This window comes from Carassius auratus, chromosome 27, assembly GCF_003368295.1.
Source record: "Carassius auratus strain Wakin chromosome 27, ASM336829v1, whole genome shotgun sequence".
NCBI lineage: Eukaryota > Metazoa > Chordata > Actinopteri > Cypriniformes > Cyprinidae > Carassius > Carassius auratus.
The window spans coordinates 20,432,164-20,454,733 of record NC_039269.1 but is presented as its reverse complement, the minus strand read 5'-3'; the positions used below and the strand labels follow the sequence as shown (position 1 = coordinate 20,454,733).

At 36.5% G+C, this 22,570-nt stretch overlaps 1 protein-coding gene across 5 annotated transcripts; it reads left to right on the top strand.

Moving 5' to 3' along the window:
• The first annotated feature begins 846 nt into the window (after positions 1-846).
• LOC113045816 (casein kinase I-like) lies at positions 847-21,983 on the top strand. Of its 5 annotated transcripts, none has more exons than XM_026206488.1 (12): positions 847-1,115; positions 4,569-5,302; positions 8,607-8,676; positions 12,965-13,113; positions 13,198-13,432; positions 13,779-13,864; positions 16,630-16,714; positions 16,801-16,946; positions 17,035-17,118; positions 18,084-18,185; positions 18,825-18,931; positions 20,678-21,983. In XM_026206488.1, the coding sequence occupies exons 2-12, from the start codon at positions 5,066-5,068 to the stop codon at positions 20,730-20,732; spliced, it is 1,356 nt and encodes a 451-aa protein (XP_026062273.1). In that variant the 5' UTR covers positions 847-1,115; positions 4,569-5,065; the 3' UTR covers positions 20,733-21,983. The 5 variants fall into 5 exon arrangements, with proteins under 5 accessions (XP_026062273.1, XP_026062271.1, XP_026062272.1 ...); XM_026206486.1 differs by having other exon boundaries at positions 16,798-16,946; XM_026206487.1 differs by having other exon boundaries at positions 847-1,274; positions 16,798-16,946.
• Positions 21,984-22,570: the final 587 nt, after the last annotated feature.

Below are 22,570 nucleotides of genomic sequence, written 5' to 3'. Positions count from 1 at the left end.
ATCTACACACTGCCATTCAAAGGTTTGGGATCAGTACGATTTTTAATGTTTTTGAAGAAAGTCTTATACTCATCAAGGCTGCAGTTATTTGATCCAAAATACAGAAAAAAAACAGTAATATTGCGAAATATTATTGTAATTCAAAATAATTATTTTCTATTTTAATATACTTTAAAATATTATTTACTTCTGTGATGCAAAGCTGAATTTTCATATCCCATTATGCTGTCTTCAGTGTCACATGACCCTTCAAAGACTTTCTAATAGCCTATGATGATTTATTATCGATGTTGGAAATAGTGATGCAGCTTATGCTGCAATTTTTTATAGATTTTTTTGGCAACTGTAATACTTTTTTCAGGATTATTTGATGAAAAAAAACATTGTAAAGAACAGCATTTGTTCAAAATAGAAATCTTGTGTAACAATATATGCTACCATTCAAAAGTTTGGGGTCAGTATTCTTTATTTTTTGGAAAAAAATTCATAGTTAAGACTATATTAGAAAATATTTCTACCTTTTAAAATGAATGTATTCAAATATATATTGAACAAACTGGTTTAATGCTTTCATGTTTAAATAACAACAAAAAATATCAAAAATACACACCGTTGTTTAATTAATGGCTTTACTTTCACTTTTGATCAATTTAATGCATTCTGAATAAAGGATAACTTTTGAACGTTAGTAAAGTAACAAATTAATAATATTTAAACCCCCTTCAAACTAACACAGTTTAAGTGTGTTCAGTATTTTATCCAATATACAAAAGATATATACATGTAATACATTGGCAGTTTTGTAAAAGCGATCGACACCAGTTTCTACGTCATCCGGTTCAGTTTCTCACGTAGTTTTACGTTGAATGAAACTGCGCATTAATTTTTAAGAGCGCGGAATTTTATGACCTGGTATTCTCCAAACAATTCTACGCAAGATTTTTAACTTAAGCACTAGTAATGTGAGCGACGACAGCGGAGGAAACGCGCCAGCTGTACGGAGAGGCTTAAAGAGACATCAGCGAAGAGGGAGAAAAAATGATAATGGCTTCAAGGAAGGGACATTAAAACCGACAAAATGGGAACTGTCATCGACTTATAATACAGAGGTCTAGGTAAAAGTGTCTAATCTGTTGATACGTCTTCCTCCTTGAACGATATACGGAATTTTCCGTCTGCGTAATTTAGACCAATTTCGACTGCTCGGGATTAAGGAGTTGCCCGGTTAATGGATGGCAACAAAATCTGTGCTTGTCAACATATATTGTTTTGACGTACGTATAATGTGGTCGTACACAATAACAAATTGTCTTTGATTTCCAATAACCCGCTGATATAATGATTTAGTAACTCTGGCTGGCTCGCTGAAGCGCAGGCCACATATCGTTAGCTTGTTTGGGCTAACGTAGTTAGCGCGTTAGCCTGTGTTCACTCATTTCTGCTGCTTAGTTGGCAACTCAATGGCTAACTGACAATTTTAGCTCTTCAGCACTCGAGAATTCACAAGAACGACACTTTTTTGCCGTCTTTATGTTCATATAATGTACTTTTACATAGAGAACATGATGTACCAAAACATGTTCGGAGTTTATCTTAGTAACTCAAGTTTCTTTCTCATACTTTGGTAGCGAGCTGAATTAGGCTAGCAGACACATTCGTCTAGTTTATTTCTCGCAAGTTAGCCTCTTAGTGTCTTTTCCAAAGAAATATTTGAGAGTGTAGTGCGTTTCATTTCTAGAGCAATTTTTTTCAGGCTTCTGGATCTAGAGAGACGGCCAGTGTGCAGAGCTGAAATCACATGTGTTCAATGTAAAACAGTTTTGTTGTTGTCGATGCATGTAGATCAGGCCTGATCCGACATGAGACGATAGATTATAGTCTGAGCTGAATGGTTAACTTTATAGATCTGATAGCATTTAATCGTAGTTTCAGAAACTGATAACTTGTGATTGAAAGTGGAATGAATGCTTCAAACGGAGTGGCAGAAATTAAACACATTGTTTTTTTAGACTGATATCAAATTTTGTGCATCATAACAAAATGGCTTGATGTAAAGACAGCTTTCTTTTCTGTCATGAGATGTAACATCTATCTATCTATATGTCGTTCTAATCGTGCTTTTTTAATATTAAGAATAAGATTAATGGGGCATAATCTGTTGTTAAAAATTAATTTCCAAATTTTTTGTATAGTGAATTTCACAATGCACATTCTTTCAAAGCAGCTTTGCTGAACGTGTATTAATGCTATCAAATGGTTTTCAGTGGTACAATCAGGACATAGTCTCTTATTGGTCAGAGATGAGTGTGTCAGATTAATATCCATATGACAGTAGAATATAGTTATAAGGTAACACTGGGAAAAATAAAACCATGATCGGCATCATCTGCAACGTCTGCCGAGGTGCCTCTCTCTGCTAATAACGTAACCGAGACACTCAGTCCAAGACGACTCCTGCTCATCTTCACACGACCTCAGGCCTCATCTCAAGCTCCTGAGGGATGTATTTTTAGAGCTGGAAGTTAGAAACACTAGATAACATTTCCTGTAGGGAGATGGTCTCTGGTTTCGTGTCCCTCAAACATTCAGACTCTAAATTGTGTTTCATAGAGACGGTGATGGTGCAGCGCTGATGTTTTCTTTCTAAACTTTTTATTGTAGGAGTTCTGTTTTATTTGAGGTTTTACAAGAGATTGAGGCTTTAAATTAAAGCAATTTGTTTAAGTAGGACCTTTATGTATTAAATAGTGTAATTCATTGTCTTACCACAAACTTTCTGGGATTTTTTTTGAATGTTTCAGAAACGTTAGGAAATTTGCCATCCCTTTGCCACCTTACATGTAGGACTAACCTTTTTCTGCACAACATAAAATAAGATATTTTGTGAAATTTCAGATTTTTCTTGTCCATAAAATGGAAGTCACTGCAGGAAAATAATTCTTCTGAAAATATTTATTTGTGTTCGACCGAAGAACTAAGGTCACACAGGGTTTGAACAACATTAGGGTGACTAAATGATGAGAGAATTTTTATTTTTGACTAAATTGTCCCTTTAAATGAATAGTGCAATATAGGTCTGTGACTGTCGCCGTGACAATCGTGTCCCATGTTGTCTGTTGCCACCTGCGGTCGTGCACATGACATCACACACTCCACACATAAGCATAATACAAATTTTTGTATACAAGTGTAATAACAGTATAATAGTTGCAAATTGCTTTATTTAGACTATAAGTCTATGGTTATTCACAAATGACATCAAATACCATATACAACATTTCCTTTAGATTGGCAGGTTTGAGCCCCGTAAAATACAGTTTATTCTGTATTCAGCAAATTCAATTTGTGTTGGCGATGCACTTTGTTGGAAAACCCAAATACTACATCACCAATCCGAAGCTCTGAAATTTACATTCATGTCACCCCTCCGCGTTTGTACAAGTGTCTTTAAGTTCCCGTGATCGCAAACCTGGCTGCTCAGGTTTGGTGAGGCTTTCGCCAAACTGGCCAAAAACATATGAGACATTAATAAATGGTAAATGTTTACAAGAAATGTGGGAATGATTCCTTTTTCAAAGACAAGGAGTTCATGCGCCCGCTTGATTGGTGACGGAACAGAACAGAGAGGCATGTCTGAACTGGACACGACACCGCTTTGCAACAGGTTGAGTCTTTCTAGTGTCTACACAGGACATTTGAACTCCGTGTCAGTACCTCATAAATAGCACGAGGCAGTTTACTGCCGGGGATCTGTCATAACTTCATGCCACATCCAGTGTAGCATCACTGGTTATAATGGGTGGTATAGCCTAGTATTTTGTCAAGTTGTGTCATACGTGCCGCTTGTGTCCTGTAGACAGGGTGAATTTAACTTTCTTATTTAGTCTACTTTCTTGTTTAACTGTATTATTTCTTTGATATTTATTTTAGTGTTTTGCAGGCTCCACATTCACTGACGGAAGTGCAGAGGAGTGAAAAGTATTTTCTTGTACTCAGTTAAAAGTACAAGTATCTGGCCAAAAACATACCTGAGTAAAAGTAAAAGTAAAAAAGTACAACTTTAAATTGTACTGAAGTATTAAAAAAGTAGAAGTACTTTTTTTTTCTAACAGATATACAGAAGTTTTGTTAAAGGGTAAAAAAAATTTACAAAATGCACAGGTCAAACATACACAAACTAGTGCAACAGCATTTAAAATGCACAAACAAAGTGAAACACAAACAAACACAGGGACAGGGATTAAAAGGAAATTCTATCCATTCCATCATGCCATCCAATAAATATATTTATTTTCCAGTGTTATTCTCAACTTGGATTTTCAACTTAAATCTATATCTTAAATCTGAACCATGAAAAAGTTGAACCGTCCCACCACAATCTAATATTTATATCTCAATACTGTGCCACAGGCGGGAGTTGGTCCATTACCACCACGGTGGTAAACATCTGCCACCTTCACAGCCCTAGTGCAATGTGTATTCCTGACCAGCATAGTGGAACATGTGCCAGGTTCATTGTTCTTTTAAGCAGTCTATTTAGTGCTAATTGTGCCTTTTCTTTGCCCCAGATATTCTAAAGTATTAAGCTGCTGATGTGCCACCAGTTCCCTCTCGACACAAACTTTGATATGCTCTGCCTTGATACTTCGCCTCAAGGAATGCCTTACACATCTCTGCAAAACCACCTGGAGGGGACGCAAAGGATGGAAACCAGTGCCAGAGACCACTTCACTTTTACCAGCTAGGGATGTGTGCATCTGTCCTTCTTCCAAGGAATGTGCTTCTCTATGGTTGGATTTAAAGAGTATTCCTTATGATGTCTTTGCGCTGAATCATATCACCCTTGGATTGTCTGCTGTACCTTCCCCATCTATAAAAGCAGTTTAATTTCTAGTTTAAACCACATGTGTAGAGCTGTATTGTGGATAAACCATTCCCTCCACTCTCTTTCTCTAAATTCCTCTCCTCCATCCCATTCCCCGTGCCCCTGTTGTTAGTTGTTTTGGTGGCTCTGTGATTTTATGGCAGTGGAGTAATCGTGGAGAGGCCGGGGTATCACAAGCTTATGGATTTTGATAAGAGAGGAGGAGGAGGAAAAGGAGAGGCGGAGGAAGGAAAGAGAATGTCTAAGACTGGTGGGAGCAGGACAGGGCATGGGGGCGGCCGGAACTCTGGGACCAACCCTGGGGTACTTATGGTTGGACCTAACTTCCGAGTGGGAAAGAAGATCGGCTGCGGGAACTTCGGCGAGCTTCGACTCGGGAAAAATCTTTACACCAATGAATATGTGGCCATTAAACTGGTAAGTTTCCCACAACACCACTTGATATTAGCAGTTAATTGTTACTGAACTTCAGCAGCTGCCTGTATTGTGTGTGCTGTTAAGTGGTTGCATAAGAAAATAAACACGCAGTTAGGGCTGCCCCCTAATAGTCGACTAACCGTTGGTCACAGAAAACTTTCTTAGTCACAGGAAAAATTAAAAAATACACAGACGAAGCCTGTGACTTACAAATCTTTAACCACTGGTGTATGTGGTAATGTAGTAGAGCTGGACGATTATGGCCTAAAATCAAAACCTTGATTAATTGAACATTTTACCTCTACTATGATTAATGAACGAATATTTTGTTTATGTTTTGTTTTTTTGCCTTCATAGTTCACTGACAAGATTTGTACTGTAAATATGATTGACTATTAAAGACGAGATATTTTTTCCTATTGAAAGAGCGATCTGACATCATAGCTCACTATCAGGAGTTATTTTATCTATGTTCGTAACATTTCTTACAGATTATTTATTGCTCGATGTAAGAGATAAATAAAGATCAGATAAAGATAAATTAGCACAGTACCAGTACGAGTGATTGCGTGTGTGAATTGATTATACTGTCTCTATATTATTGTGAAGCTGTGGGTTGTAAATAGCCTAGTTCCTTCAAAAGTAGAAAAGTATGCTATAATTAGTTTTGAGATTCTAAGCTACTTTAGTGATAAATCACAGGACAGCGCTGACAATTAGTTTCTGCGTTCCTATTTGCCCGTGATCTTCACAGCTACTGTTTATATGAGTGTTCGTGCCACAATGCAGCTGCCCGAACTAGGGCTGTCAAAATATTCTAATTTAAAATGCATAATTTTAGTTAGGGTGAAGAAAAGCTTTTCGGTGCCTTGCTCAAGGCCACCTAAGTCATGGTATTGCCAGCCCAAGACTCAAACCCACAACCCTGTGGTAAGCCCATTCTCTAACCACTAGGCCATGCTTACCTCAACTTTGACATAAACAAGATCTTCTCCACATTCTCTCTTTCTGCAATATTTTGGTTGAACATCGCAGCAGCGCTGCATCTACTTGCTTCAACTGTATAATTAGACAAAAACATTATAATGCAATGACACTTATATTGTCATCGCATCTCATTCGCCATTGATAAAAGCCACAGTATAATTTGACCATCCGCATCCGCGCACCGTCTGCATTATGTTATTTTTGTCAGCCCTAGCGCGAACATTGTAGCTCGATATAATAATACCCATCCGACCATCTAATGCCTTGAATCTCCAAACCATAAAACAAATACAACTGACAAAGTTTAGTGAAGACGCAAGGCTCACTGCTTGCGCACCATCACTATGTTGAACCGGCGTTCACCTCCGTGTTTTGCTTTTATGCCAGTGACTGGACGGGGCAGAGTCATGTGGCTACACACGCGGTAGTATGCTTTTAAGGGGGAAGTATTAACAGGATAAAAAAAACAAATAACTGACATGGGAAAATTACGTCGGTTAGTTTCTGAATTTCGGTTTTGATTACTTTGATTAATCATCCAGGCGCCAGTGTGGACACTTGTTCTTAAACTACTGTATGTAATTTTTGGTCATACAGATAAGAAAAATAAATCTTTAGAATATGTAAAGATGCTATGTTTATTTGTGTGCACTCACAATAACAACAAAATGTATAAAAATATATAAATTATGTGTTAAAATAAATTAATTATTTTTATTAAATGTAGCCTTGGTAAGCGTATGAGATTTTGACAAAATCTTACAGATCCCAAACTTATTTCATTTCGTTTTTTTATTTTTGATTGGTCTTTTTTTTCTGGTTAGTTGCTGTGCAGGCCATGCAAAAACAATTTTAAAGCTTTTTCTTCATACTAATATTTTAATTGGATTTAAAAGTTTAAAGCCTGTATATTTAAAATACACAGGGAAAGCTGATCTAGTGTTTAGAATATCATCTAGGGACTTTTTAGAAGCCACCCACATTGTTCGTGAGCAACGCCAGCCTCAATTTTCTTTTTTTTTTCTATTTTGTGTTTATTTTGATCTTTCATTTCAGTACAATCACAACACAATATATTTCAGTGTACATAATACTTATTACGATCACAAAGTGTTTTAACAAATACAGGTATGAACAATTACTTGCTGTGTTTTAAGTATGATTTGTACTTTGGGTTTGTTCAAAATAATTTCTTTTCCTTTTTTACAATTTTTTATAGTAAAAAAAAAAATAAAAATAATAAAAAAAAAAAAAAAAAAAAAAAACAAGGGCAAAAAAATAAAAATAAAAATAGAAACTATATATATCCAGGGAAAGAACATGTGTCTTAGTTAAACTCAATCCTTAACAACCTCAGATGACGCCAGCCTCAATTTTCATTGTGTAAGATTTATTCTTTGAATACCCGAATTCTCACCACATTACAGAAGTCTCATTACCTTTTTAATTTGCATGTTACCAACTGTTCTGCTTTGTAAGAAATGTCCATTTTATGTCATTTAGCTCCTTAGTCTCACCTTAACAAATCCTTCATTTAATCCTTTAATGAGATCCTTAATCACACTTACGTTTGGTGATAAGACTGTAGCAAGTGATTTATGGGTCTGATGAAAACAGCTTTATAGGGATGCTACAAGCTACAGCTCTTCATTCTGCTATGTTATGAAGATTGAGGTACATGTCTGCCTAGTGGTGTTAAACAAGACAAATATCCTCTCTGAAGAAGCTGCATTTAGGCTGGTTTACCCAATTACTGGTACTAAATGATTTTGCTCTGATTTAACTATTTATTAGTGAAAACTCTGCTTGAAACACATGATAAAAAAAAAAAGAGTACTCTCTACTGCTGGGTATTTAATACATCCTGTGGCCTTCATGCAATCTGTTTGTTTTTAATTCTGCCTCCTGCTTAGTAGCGCTTCCCTCCGCATGTTCAGAGCTGCTGGTGCCACAGATGACTCAACCCTGGATCCTGCACTTAACTGAACACACACGCACACATTCTCTCACTTACATTATGTAAAAACTGCCATTCAGCTAAATGGACCACCTCATATTGATCGCTTAGTGATGGCATAACCTGAGTCTTCCATGCCTAGCAAAATCCTAATGATAGAAGTCACATTAGTTTTCTTTGCCACTCCCTTGATATAATATTTGCTTAAATATAAAGATTCACAAAAATATATACATCGAATTAGTTCCACCACGTCAGCTATCCATCTATAATTTACTGCTTTAATGCTGAAGCAACGTTAATAACTGTCTTTCTATTACTACTTAAGACTGAGTAATTGTTACTTTTGCTCTTTCATAGGAGCCAATCAAATCCAGAGCACCCCAGCTCCATCTCGAATACAGGTTTTATAAACAGTTGGGGAACTCAGGTAAGCAGTAAGCTGTACCTCTGTCTATTTTTCTCTTGTTATCCACCACACACTTTCTGTTTAGCAACCATATTCACACCACAGTTTGGGGCCATTTTCTTTGTTGTACAGCTTATGTTGTCCCCATTATATTTACAATTGTGAGTTGCTTTTAGCCCCATCCTGTCCACATCCTCTTTTCAGCACAGATGACGAGCTTAATCTGCACAAGCTGTGCATCGATTGCGCTGTTTACTCTGTTCTTTTCAGACAACTTTTGATAAGACACGCAAAACAGGAAAAACTAACTAACTTCAAAGATGTGAAATGTTTAACCTATAGCTTATCTCAACAATCGGAAAACAAAATTAGTTTCCTTTCACCTTTCTTGCTAGAATGGTTAAAAATTGCTTGTGTGTGTAAAAACTTACAAATTAGGGGTGGGAATCACCCGAGGCCCCACAAAACAATATTATCCTGATACTTGTGTTACAATACTATATTAATGCGATTTTCTGCAATATATTGCAATTTATTACCTTGAGCTTTAAATTATGCCCCCAAATGAAAACTTTGGCAACATCTGTTTTAACTAAAAAAGATTTTTTTCAGTTTGTTTATCTCACTTCAGTTTTATAGTTGCAGTGTAAAATGGGGTTGTCAAGCAGACAAACTGACCAACACTTTCATAAAAACCTGTCATAAATGTTGTATTCACCTGGCAAATTCAACTATTTGAATTAAAGTGTAGTCTAGTCAACCTTTATTAAATGTAAACAGGTATGCACTTGGGCTGTCAAAATGGCTGAAAAACTAAATTTGAATTTGGTTATAGAAGATGCCCCACTAGAAAATGTGCGAAATATGCATTCTGTGTGAATGGCTTTGTTTCAGTTTTGATGAAAACAAGATCTTCTCCATATTTATGTTGTCTTTTTCCAAAATATTTTGAAAGAACAACGCAACAGCGCTGCATCTTGTGGAACACTTACATTGTCATTGCATCTCGTGCGCCACTGATAAAGGCCAAATACACTTCGGCCGTCCGCATCCACACACCGTCTGCATCGTAATTTTCATCATCAATAGTGCTCGCTGACAGCCGCGCACCCCACCCGCAAGTAGGCAATTTTTCAGAGTGATGAAACAGAAGTGGTACTGCGTGTCGAGCTGGGTGGAAGACAGAACATAGCACGGAATGTGAAGTATACCTGGGCCGGGCCTTAAAGCAGCCTCCTTTAAGGGTTAGTTCACCCAGATAGCAAAATTATGTAATTAATAACTTACCCTCATGTTGTTTCAAACCCGTAAGGCCTCCGTTTATCTTCGGAACACAGTTTAATATATTTTAGATTTAGTCCGAGAGCTCTCAGTCCCTCCATTGAAACTGTGTGTACGGTATACTGTCTATGTCCAGAAAGGTAAGAAAAACATCATCAAAGTAGTCCATGTGACATCAGAGGGTCGGTTAGAATTTTTTGAAGCATCGAAAATACATTTTGGTCCAAAAATAGCAAAAACAACGACTTTTCAGCATTGTCTTCTTTTCCGTGTCTGTTGTGTGAGAGAGTTCAAAACAAAGCAGTCTGGATATCCAGTTCGCGAGCGAATCATTCAGTTCACCAAATCGAACTGAATTTTTTAAACGGTTCGCACCCCCCAATTGCTCCCCAGGCACCGCAGCGTAAATGGCTGCCCACTGCACCGGGTGTGTGTTCACTGCTGTGTGTGTGCACTTTGGATGGGTTAAATGCAGAGCACGAATTCTGAGTGTGGGACACCATACTTGGCTGTATGTCACGTCATGTCATTAGGGATGGATACATTTTATTGTACTTCTTTTGGCCTGTTGAACAGAAACTCCCACCCACTGCCATTATAAATTTCGGAAGTGCCAGAATAATTTTTTATAAAACTCAGATTGGATTCATCTGAAAGAAGAAAGTCATATACACCTAGGTTGCCTTAAGGGTGATAAATCACAGGCAAATTTTAATTTTTGGATGAACGAACCCTTTAACTTGAATTTTTGGGTGAACCATCCCTTTAAGGAAAATAATTTAATTCACTGTAAATGTATCTTGTAAAAAGAAAGTCAGTCTTACTATAAAATGGGTCTTTTAATGACAGAGACAAAGTCACAAATCCAAGTGCATACTGATCTCCCTGTGTTGAGGTTGGATGAATTAAAAAAAAAAATTTTTTTTTTTTTAAGAAAGAGATCAGACTCTTTATTATTATTATTATTATTGTAGAAAAAATAAACATGACAAACATGATAATCTTAAAATATGCAATTGTGGCTTTACTCATGTATTGGTGGCTTCATACTCTTCAAGCACATCATCTCCTTTTGATTTTTCTGTTAAGCAAGCATGAACCATCTGTTACAATATAAAAAAAAAGTTTCCTTAAAATTGTAATATCAAACCCTTACAACGTCCTTTTGCTAAATACAAAACATAATGTAATGCTTAATGATAATATCATGATAAAGTGTCTAAAGTAGTTAACTGGAACTCATGTGCCATATTTCAAGACTTGTGGGGTACAAAATCACTTTGAATGATGAAGAATGTGACTCACTCAGTATAGAGAGTTTGAGTTAACGGAAAGGTGTTATTTTCAAATTAATTCAAGGAAAACTGCACTCAAATCCAATATAAGGACACCACAACATAAACTCAGTTCATGGTTATTGAAATCACAAAAATTGGTCAAAACAAACAAGAACAATTTACTTATTGTAATTTATATTTGAGTAGTTTTACAGTGGTTTGATTTGACATTATGACCTGTTACATACTGTATTATAAATGAGGTAACGTTAAAAACACTTCTGGCATTTCCCTTCAAATTTAGATTTCACCTGTAAAAAAAGTTTCGGATAGTTTTGGCACGCACAGCATATAACTATCGCCATAAAGTGATATTATTTAATAATACACATCGTAAAATAAATAAAATGCTTACTTTTGGTGTTTTTTCTTGTTAAGACCAATTTCCCCATCTGCTCCAGAGCATCACGAAAGAAAATATCTCTGTGAAAAAGTTTAAGAGTGTACAGCAGATAGATATCAAATAAATATCGTCATATAGTAAATATTATCTTATAAAATACATACCGTAAATGAAGTAAAACACTTAACTGTTACTTTTTGTGTTTTCCTTAACTTCCCTGTCTACTTCGCATCGCTGGTGAAAGGAAATATCGCTCTGAGAAAAGGTTATCAAATATCAAATATCACCCTAAATCAATGTGGTGTTATAAAATACATATTTTAAATGAGATAAAAACACTTTCGTATTTTCCCATTCTGGAAAAAAAGTCCTCGTCGGTTCTGCATTGCAAGTGAAAGAAAATGTCTCTGAGGAAACGTTTTGGCGCATACAGCACATAGATATCGTTATAAAACGATATGATATTACACAACATATTTTGTAAGTAAGACTTAACACTTTATTTCGCTGTTTTACTTCCTTATGCACTTTGCATCGCGAGCAAAGAAAATGGCGTCTTTAAAAATATTTAAGACAGATCAGGCTCACAAACAAGAAAATGTCCTGGATGTGACTAATAACACCAGCTAGTGTTAATTGTTTGAAATTCAACACCACAACTTTAACTCTTTACTCTAAAAGTCCTTAACACTGGGATTTCAACACTGGAGATTTTACTGTTTACGTTATTTCTGCATTATTGCACATGTGCAGTACTTTCAGTTTTGTGGTTCAATCCGATCAAGTGTTTACATGCACTCTCAATCGTATTAGAAGAGTAATAAACCACCCCCTTCAATCAGATTGAAATTTCATTCGATCAAGCTCAATCTGATCAAATAAGGTGTTTACATTAAGGCTTTTCAGTCCAATTGAGCAGTCAATCAGATTACAAACAGATTACTTGGTTGCATGTAAAGGTAAAGGTAGCCACTGTCATGCTGTAGTCCTGAAACACAAACGTTTCCATTAAACTATTGTGAAAGAAACACAAAGTATTCACAATGTTCATATGTGCCTTAATAGATTTCCCAGCCCAATAACTACCATATAAAAAAATTAGCGTATATCAAGATTTATATCAAGAATCTTAAAATAGATTGATGGCTACCTCATATGACCTGATAATTACTCCTAAAACATCTAAGAATGCCAAACATCACGTAACAAAAGATGATTGTTCGTTTTCTTTGTAATCTTTTTATGTAATCTAGTTTTAGTTAATGCTGTGCTAAATTGCCAGTTTGTACTTCTAGTTCAGAATTCTGTGGATCTGTTTTCTAACTGCATATATTCCCTTTGTGTTCAGAGGGTGTTCCTCAGGTGTACTACTTTGGGCCTTGTGGGAAATACAATGCCATGGTGCTGGAGCTGCTGGGCCCCAGTCTGGAGGACTTGTTTGACCTCTGCGACAGAACCTTTTCCCTCAAGACAGTCCTGATGATCGCAATTCAGCTGGTCAGTGTGATCTCTCATTCATACGAGACTAAGATATATATAAAAAAAATTTTGGTTTCAACATATAGTCTACATCTTTCACAGATCACTCGGATGGAGTTTGTGCACACAAGAAGTCTGATCTACAGGGACGTTAAGCCCGAGAATTTTTTGGTGGGTCGGCCAGGGACCAAGAGGCAACATACAATCCACATCATCGACTTTGGGCTTGCCAAAGAATATATCGACCCTGAGACCAAAAAACACATCCCTTACAGGGAGCACAAGAGCTTAACAGGGACAGCTCGCTACATGAGCATCAACACACACCTGGGGAAGGGTAAGAACCACACACAGAAAGTGTGGAAAGATTCGCTCTGTTAGGGCTTAGGAAGGGTTATTAGAATTTCATGGGGGATAAAGACTAAAGTACACCTTAAAACCTAGCTTAGCTGTTAGTGACACAAATCTCTACATGCTCAGCCACAGAACTTCGATTTAATCATGCATTAGTGAGATGCTGGTGCTCTTTTTGGCTTAGGATTTTGCACTGGTCTTAATTTTTTATTCTAAATGCATTCAATCATTTTGTGCAGTGAATTAAGATCCGTGACTGACTGAAGACCGATTGTAGTGTAGCTAGTGGTTTCATTTTTTTCAATTTTGCATATCTTTTTATGTTGCAGAGCAAAGCAGACGGGACGACTTGGAGGCGCTGGGTCATATGTTTATGTACTTTCTACGTGGCAGTCTGCCCTGGCAAGGATTAAAGGTATTGTTGTATATGGTTTGCTGCCTTCATGTATATATGGGAGATTGTCAGTTCTGCAAATAAACATTGAGACTCCAAATAAGGTAAAATCAAAATCTATGGCTAGAGTTTCCCCTCCATTCAAATGTCTCATTCTCTGTTTTGATGCTATCTTTCAGGTTTTAGAGTCTTATCTCACTCAGCTGAGGTCTGAAACAGTGTTGAGCCCCACTATCTGTCACTATCATGGAAAGTCAGCAGAATAACCATTAGCTATACCTTGATAAGCTGACCTATTTAGAAGACCAAAAAAACATCTTTAAAATGTTTGTTTACAGCTTTTTCTGGTTTATAGAAATGTCCTGTTAAATGACACATACTAATCATAATCCAGTTTATTACAGGGTACCCACTATAATGGAAAATATGGAAATATCAAGGAAGAATAAAAAATGAAAAAGTAGTCATTAATTCTAAAGTAAATTTCATGGAGGTGTCAGCTCTAAAATATCCTGTTGGCTTGAAATGCTCAATTTAAATTAAGTTTTCCAGTCTTTCCACTTAAATCCCAAAGTATACTTTTGATGACGAAAATTGTGTCACGTAGAAATCTTTCTTCATGACGCAATTTTCATAATCAAAAGTGTCACAGTACAACAGTGCAGACTACGTGTCAAAATTAAGAATAATTATGTAGACTGTTTGAGTTTCATAAAAAAATCCATCAAAAATCATAAATTCAATCTTCCATAGTAGCATACATTTAAATCTTAACCCGTTAAAACCAAACATATAGCACCTCAATACTATGCTAAAAATGTAAATACAGTGGGGAAAATATTTATTTGATGATCTGCCCACATACAAAGAAATGAAGGGTCTGTAAGTTTTATGGTAGGTTTAAGAATATCAACCAAAGAAAAATAAAGAAAAAACGGATTATATAAAGGTTAGAAATTTATTTGCATTTCAATGAATGAAATAAGTATTTGTTCCCTTATCAGCCCCTAAAAGATTGGTTATGTGCCCATGTGGAACCTAGATTAGGGTCACTTTAAGAAGTTACTCCTAATGTCAGCTCAATAGGTGTATAAAAGACACCTGTCCACACAATCTGTATCTTCCATTCCAACCTATCCCACCACCATGGGTAATACCAAAGAGCTGTCAAAGGATGTCAGAGACAAGAGTGTAGATCTGCACAAGTCTGGAAAGGGCTACAAGACAACTGTTGGTGCTATTATTTGGAAATGGAAGAAATACAAAACAACCATCAGTCGGCCTCGGTTTGGAGATGCAAGATCTTGTCTCATGGGTTAAGGGAGATCATGAGAAAGGTGAGGGATCAGCCCCCAACTACACGGGAGGAGCTTGTTAATGATCTTAAGGCAATTGTGACCAAAGTCACCAAGGAAACCATTGGTAACATGGACTGAAATCCTGCAGTGCCTGAAAGGTCCCCCTCCTCAAGATGGCACATGTACAGGCTCATTTAAAGTTTGCCAGTGAACATCTAAATGATTCAGAGAAGGCTTGGATGAAAGTGCTGTAGTCAGATGAGACCAAAATTGAGCTCTTTGGCATTAACTCAACTCGCTGTGTTCGGTGGGAGAGAAATGCTGACTATGACCACAAGAACATCATCCCTAAAGTCAAGCAGAGAGGTGGAAACATTATGCTTTGGGGCCGTTTTCTGCTAAGGATAAAGGATGACTTCACCGCATTGAGGGGCAAATGGACAGGGCCATGTACTGTAAAATCTTGGACGAGAACCTCCTTTCCTCAGCCAGAACACAGAAGATGGGTCATGGAGGGGTCTTCCATTTGACAATGACCCAAAGCATACCGCCAAGACAACAAAGGAGCGGCTCAAGAAGAAGCACATAAAGGTCATGGCCTAACCAGTCTCCAGACCTCAATCCTATAGAAAATCTGTGGAGGGAGCTGAAACTTCTAGTTGGCGAACAACAGTCAAGTAACTTTAAGGATTTAGAGAGAATCTCTAAAGAGGAGTGGACCAAATCCCTCCAGAGATGTTTGCAGATCTGGTGACCAACTACAAAAAACCTCTGTATTGGCCAATAAGGGTTTCTGCACCAAGTAATAAGTCGTGTTTTGCTTGGGGGTCAAATACTAATTTCACTCACTGAAATGCAAATACATTTCTAACATTTAAATGTTTTTTTTCTGGATGTTTTGGTTGGTATTCTGTAGCTATACGTTAAAATAAACCTACTATACAAATTACATTTCTTTGTAAGTGGGCAAATTTACAAAATCAGCAGGGGATCAAATACACATTTTCCCCACTGTATATGGTTTCTAAATATTTATATGAAAAACTGTAGTCTAAATACATTTAGTATAAATGCACAAACTGTAGGTTATTCACAGAAAATACTGTAATTATATTCTATTACTCATTTAATACGTTTATTAATAATATGACATTTTATATGAATATCCCACATTTCTGCTACAACCCATAGTGCAGTTAGTGTTATTACAGTAAATCTATAGTAAATGATGGCTATTTGTATATTAAAAACCAAACATTTATTGAACTTGTTTTCATTTTATTGACAAAATTAAATCAAAATTTTTGTTGCATAGTTCTTTCAGTGTACTACATGGTAACTACATGGGTTTAATGTTAGGTTCAGGGGTAGTACCTATTTATTACCCAGTTATTGCAATTACTATAGTAAGTACATAGTATGTGCTAATGCTAATAGTATAAAAGATAGCAATTTACTGAACAAATGTGTGCCGTTTCATTCATTAAGGCTGATACACTAAAGGAGCGCTATCAGAAAATTGGAGATACCAAAAGGGCAACCCCGATAGAAGTGCTCTGTGAGAGTTTCCCTGGTAAGCCGATTCTTTTTAAAATGGCCACATATCTTGTGTTCTCATCTCCAGTGCATTGCCTTAACTTTGACATCTTTTCACAGAAGAAATGGCCACCTACCTGCGCTATGTGCGGAGACTGGATTTTTTTGAAAAACCCGATTATGACTACTTGAGAAAACTCTTTACAGACCTCTTTGACAAAAATGGCTATGTCTTCGACTATGAATATGACTGGGTCGGCAAGCCGCTGGTGAGTCTAATTGGATGCCATATCATAAACTACTTGTATATGATATAACCATATACATGGATGTTGAGTTTCCTATGTGTCTACACAGCCGACTCCAATAGGACCCATGCCTAGTGACACACCTCTGCAACCCAGCAGCAGAGACAAAGCACAACCACAGACCAAAAACCAGGTGGGAGAAAAGTCACTGTACACTAATGCTTTTGTAAATCACACACATTACTTTTTGTGCAATTTCATAGTTTATGGTCAACTGTTAAGTTGATTTGGTTCGATTGCTTTGAGTGCCACTTTGAAAATAAAACGAAGGAATCATTTATTTAATAATAATTATTTATTCACATTTTTTTAAATAAATGAAACAATATTGTTCAAACTGATGAATATCCATATTTAAAACTATCAATTTAACCATTTTCTATTTTGCATAATTTTTATTTTATAATTGAATCTCATGTGAACTGCACATTTGTATTTTTGTTTTACTCTGTTTACCTTTTATTACTGATTTCTTTATTATATTTATTATATTTGACATCTCACTTTGTTTCACAGTCAAATCATTTTTGATGTAGAAGAGTAAGAATGGGCCACAGTTATTACTTTTAAGTACCAGCTTCCCTTTATTTATTTTCTTTGGTTATTTTTGGAAAAACATTGCTTTATGCAGTGTAATTTTTTTAATAATGTTATCTCATTAAACCATGTCAACAGTAATGTTTGTTTCACTCATCAACAATCTCAAAACAAAACAAGTAGTTTTTGCTAGTCTGAAGATGTCATTTCCTCTAAAAAGGTCATTCTTTTAGACAGTGGTATTTCCATGTCTTGGTCACAGTCCCTCTGATAAATGAAGTCGCTACATTCTAAGTTTGATATGATTGGCTAGAGCTGTTTTTGAAAGATAAGAGCTTAGCTTCCCTCGCCATCTCTGCATGTCGCGTGCTCTCTTGTTTTTTCCACTCACACCTTATTTCCACCTCTGTCCTGTTAGCTAGAGTAGTCTGCTTGTGCATGGAAGGCGTTCCTCTTTAAACTCGTTCTGTTCTTTTCTTTACACCCTTACCTCTTTTCAAAATCATCTCTTTTGCCCTTTTGCCACCCTCACCCCCTTCCCCACCATCGCTGTCATGCCAGTCTCCAGAACCTAAAGGAAGTGAGTCCCAGCCCACTCCCGTGACCAACAGGGAGCTCCTGGGGTCGCACCTCACGGTCGATAGGCTGGGGGGCTCTGTCCAGGTACTGGGTGTTTGCGCAGTACTGCATGCCTTTGGTTTTGATCTCTTTCTTTCTATGTTCTTGTCTTTCTGTTCCTTTTATCCCTTCACTCAAGACACCTCTATCCATTTTCCAACTGTGAACACTTAAATGGTCGTTTTGTCTAATCAAATCACACATCACTTGCACGCTTTGGTTGGTTAGGCTTGGGATCTGGTGACTTCAGTGTGAAAATACTGCTTGTATTGAATACAAGTTGCTAAGCAAGACAAATGGATATTTGTTTGTGAACTTCTAGATATGCAAGGTGTACATTTTTCATTTGAAATATATAAGTCCCAAGATTTCTAACTAAACTCATTTTCTGTGTTAGAGTATTTCCATATCTAAGCAAGCATTGTTCTTTCATTTTACATTTCCTTACATTCTTCTTAACTTTCCCTGGTTGGTGCTAAGCAACCTGATTTTTAAAGTTTAATCAGTTTAATTATTTAAAAAAAGCATCCTTAATAGGTTACTAAGCCTCAACCCACGTTACGTGAACTGTAAAATATGAAGTATTCCAATAGATTCCAGTGTGTTCCGTGATTTTGTGTTGTTATTCAGCTTTGCTGATCTGTATTAAAAACTCATTGCCTGCTGCCTTAAATTAATGTTCAGGTTATGAGCTCAACCAATGGAGAAGTGAATACAGATGATCCCACGGCGGGACACTCCAACGCTCCCATAACTGCCCCAGCTGAGGTAGAGGTGGCCGATGATACAAAGTAAGTCCAATAAAAAATTTTTTAAAAAAAAAACATTAATGCCCAAATTTCCCCCACAAATGTTTTCTTTTTAATTATTTGCATGGCATTCCACACTCTGCAGTTTTCTTTGCCTATTTTTAGTGTATTAAATAAAAAAATAAAAAAACCTGCAATGATTTGCCCACCACCCACTAAGGGTGCAGTGTACAGTCGAAGAAAAATATAGGTTTTGGTTTCATTGCTAGGAGTCAATGATCAGTTTATTAATTCTTATATTAAATCAGTGTTTTTGTTAACTGCAACTTTTTTTTTAATTGAAATATAAATATTTAAAAAAAACTTCAAAAAGGTTTTAAATAATTTTAATGTTTCCTTGGCAACTAACTGAATTACAATAAGCTTAAAGGGATAGTTCACCCAAAAATGAAAATTTGATGTTTATCTGCTTACCCCCAGGGCATCCGAGATGTAGGTGACTTTGTTTCTTCAGTAGAACACATATGATGATTTTTAACTCCAACTGTTGCAGTCTGTCAGTCTTATAATGCATTGCAATGGTAACAAAATCTATGAGAGTAAAAGAAACCTGCACAGACAAATCCAAATTAAACCCTGCGGCTCGAGACGACACGATGTCCTAACGAAACTAAAAGGTTTGTGTGAATAACCGAACAGTATTTATATAATTTTTACCTCTAATACACCAACTGCCTTGAGCGCGCACTGCATCATTGTAAACAATAGGTGATGTATGTGTGTGCATTACAAACATTAACAAAGATTAATAAACGTAATAAATGTATTGTTCATTGTCTGTTTATCTTCGGTAATACTAGAGCTGGGTTATATGGCAAAATTATGAAAAAAAATATTTCAGAACGTTTAACTGATTTTATCTAGTCAACTTGAAAATGTAACTAAAACATGATTCAAATAACTTTTTTCCTTATTAACACTTTTTTTTTGCTACGTCTAATGCATGAAATGGCATTCTAAAATGCGGCACTCAAGTTAAAAGAAGTTAAACTCCATCTCCTTTAATTTTTTCCCATTCCACTGCTTGTGACACATTTTTGTCAACACAAATGCATATTCTGTGTGAATGGCACCTAGCCAAATATTCTAATTATGGTCCTTAACAGAGCGCATCACACGAGCGGTTAAATCACGTGCACCGACATGCAGTTGGATCATTCTTTTCTCTTTACTGTTATCATTGCCATTTTGTGAAAGCGTCTTAATCCTAACATTTGGTAATCTTTCTATTCAAAATCGCAATTCCTCAAGTTATAAAAAAAAAAGTTAAAAATCATGGCAAAACATTACATTTGAATTAATAGATAAATTGGAAAAATCGCCCAGCCCTGGTTAATACATTAATGTTAACAAAATGACGCACTGTAAAGTGCTACCAAAAAAACTAAAGAAATAAGTACATAAAATTACTAAAATGAAAACAAAATAAAAAATGATGGTAAATAAGAAAAGAATGCTGGATCATGTGCAAACTGTAGATGCCATGGGTCTTAAATGCTTCAAAACATTGTTATAGCATCGTTTTGGTTACATAAGCATCAGTTACATATAGTTGTGCACAACTGTACAGTCTAATCCCATGTTAACATTGAGACATCTGGGCCTTTTTTTGTTCTACTGGGTTCTTAAAATTTGCTTTCAACTGCCTTATTTTAGATTGTGTTTGACAAGTCTGAGAATGAAGGGAGGAGATTGCAAAACGGTCTTCAACTCCTTCGCTCTTTTCAGGTGCTGTTGTTTTTTCAAGAGGAGGAAGAGGAAAGCGCTCCAGCGGCACAAGTGAGGAGGAACATCTTTGAAACGTTAAGATCATTGGTGCGTTTCAAGTAAAAAAGAAAAGCAAATGACTTGAGCTGAGACGTGGAGCTCCGTCTCAGAACAGAAACTCACTGCCTCACTTTTGGCATCTGCTCAGAGGACACACCTAGGCTCTGACACTCTTCGTAAGGAAACAATTCAGTGGAACAAATAAATATATTTGTACTATGTGGGACACCAGAAGAGACCTCAGTGGTCAGAAATAAGATGATATATGTTATGTGAATTAAACCCAGATGGACTGTACTTGTATTTTAGATGACATGCATTTGAGAACTAAAAGGCAACCAGACTTACACACAGACATCCGTTCACTTTGACACTGGCTGGATGAGTGAGTGATGTGCTCCATGGTGTTTTTCTTTTTTATGGGATCAAAGTAAGTGGGGAGAGACTGCTGACTGACGTATGGAGAAAAGTACACCAGATTCAGACAGCCTTTGTAAATTCTGTTGTTCCTTTTTGTTTTTGTAATTTAAAATGTTGATTTTGAAGATCTGCTCTCCCAGTTTTACTCATGTTGTAGAATGTGTGAACATTTTTTAAACGCTCTTACCGTTTCTTTATTTTCTCTTCTTTTGCTTTTTTACTTCCTCTTTTTTTCCTGTCATTGTCGATGTGGATGATGATGATGATGATGATGATGTTGTAGCACAGTGGCTGGTCTCAGGTACTGTGGGAAATGGAGAGAAATGCATTGGATCTCTCCTCTGTGAATTGCACTTTTGGAGGAAAAAGGCAAACCGTTTCACATTTCTGGCATTGAAATGAATAGGAAACAGGAAATGATTATAAGGCAGACTTGGGATCATTTATACAGCAGGCTGGTCTCTCCCAAAGGGACAAAAGTGATCCTCTCAGTCCAAATTGTGCATTTTTTGTATTTCGCATTAGATTAAGTTACCTGGGAACCATAGTTTGTGCCTTTCCAAGTAAAACGTTTAACACTAATGTGTCCCTCTCTACGATTCCTATCCAGGTGAGGTGTCCATGGCCCTCTCAGATTGTTTGTTCTCTACAGTGCGCTTGATGCCAGTCTAATGGAGCCTGTTGGCATTTCTCAGATTTCTTTTTCACTGTTGTAAAGTGCATCATAGCAAAGCTCCAAGAAGATGCGAGTCTGTGGGTTTATACGCAGTAACAGAGATTGCCTATCAGAATGAGGATGTGTATTGATTTACATACCTATTAAATGTTGCTTTTCTTCTATGCCTCATAAGCTGTTACATGTTGTTTCTGTGCACAATCACTGTTTTGAGTTTCTGGTTGAGGTTATTTATTGCGGTTATTTCAGCAAAAGCCACCGTTATTTCAGTAAAGCCAATGTCTTGTTACCATACAGAGGCAGTAGCAGGGAATCACCAGGCTGCGGCGCCATAGAACACATCTGGAGCTACAGGGCTTGAGCCTTAACTTTTATTGCACATGAAAGTAGGTGTTCACACCCTTGTAGTTTATTGTACAGTGTTACAGTAGGACATTTACACTACACTTTCAAATGACTTTTTTCCCCCCACTTTCTTAGGTACAGCAGAGCCAACCAATTATGACTTTCTGTGATTTTTTTTTCAATCATTAACATTTTAATATCAAAGTCAAGAAACATGAATGGACTGTTTTTAGATATAGTACAGAGCAGTGGTTCTCAACAATTTATTCGTGATTTATTGGACACGGAATTTTTTTTTGTTTTGCTTTTTCTTACTGATCAAATATTTTAGAGCTTGAAATAACTAGAAAATATATATTCTTTATAAAAATGTCTGAAGTTGTGTGATTTTATTAATTTACATGACTACAAGG

Bases quoted from the DNA above. Each gene is read 5' to 3' on its own strand.
- LOC113045816 (XM_026206486.1), top strand. From the start codon at position 5,066: ATGGATTTTGATAAGAGAGGAGGAGGAGGAAAAGGAGAGGCGGAGGAA. The intron at 8,677-12,964 runs GTAAGCAGTAAG...CTTTGTGTTCAG, and splicing joins TAAACAGTTGGGGAACTCAG to AGGGTGTTCCTCAGGTGTAC. The intron at 18,186-18,824 runs GTACTGGGTGTT...ATTAATGTTCAG, and splicing joins GGCTGGGGGGCTCTGTCCAG to GTTATGAGCTCAACCAATGG.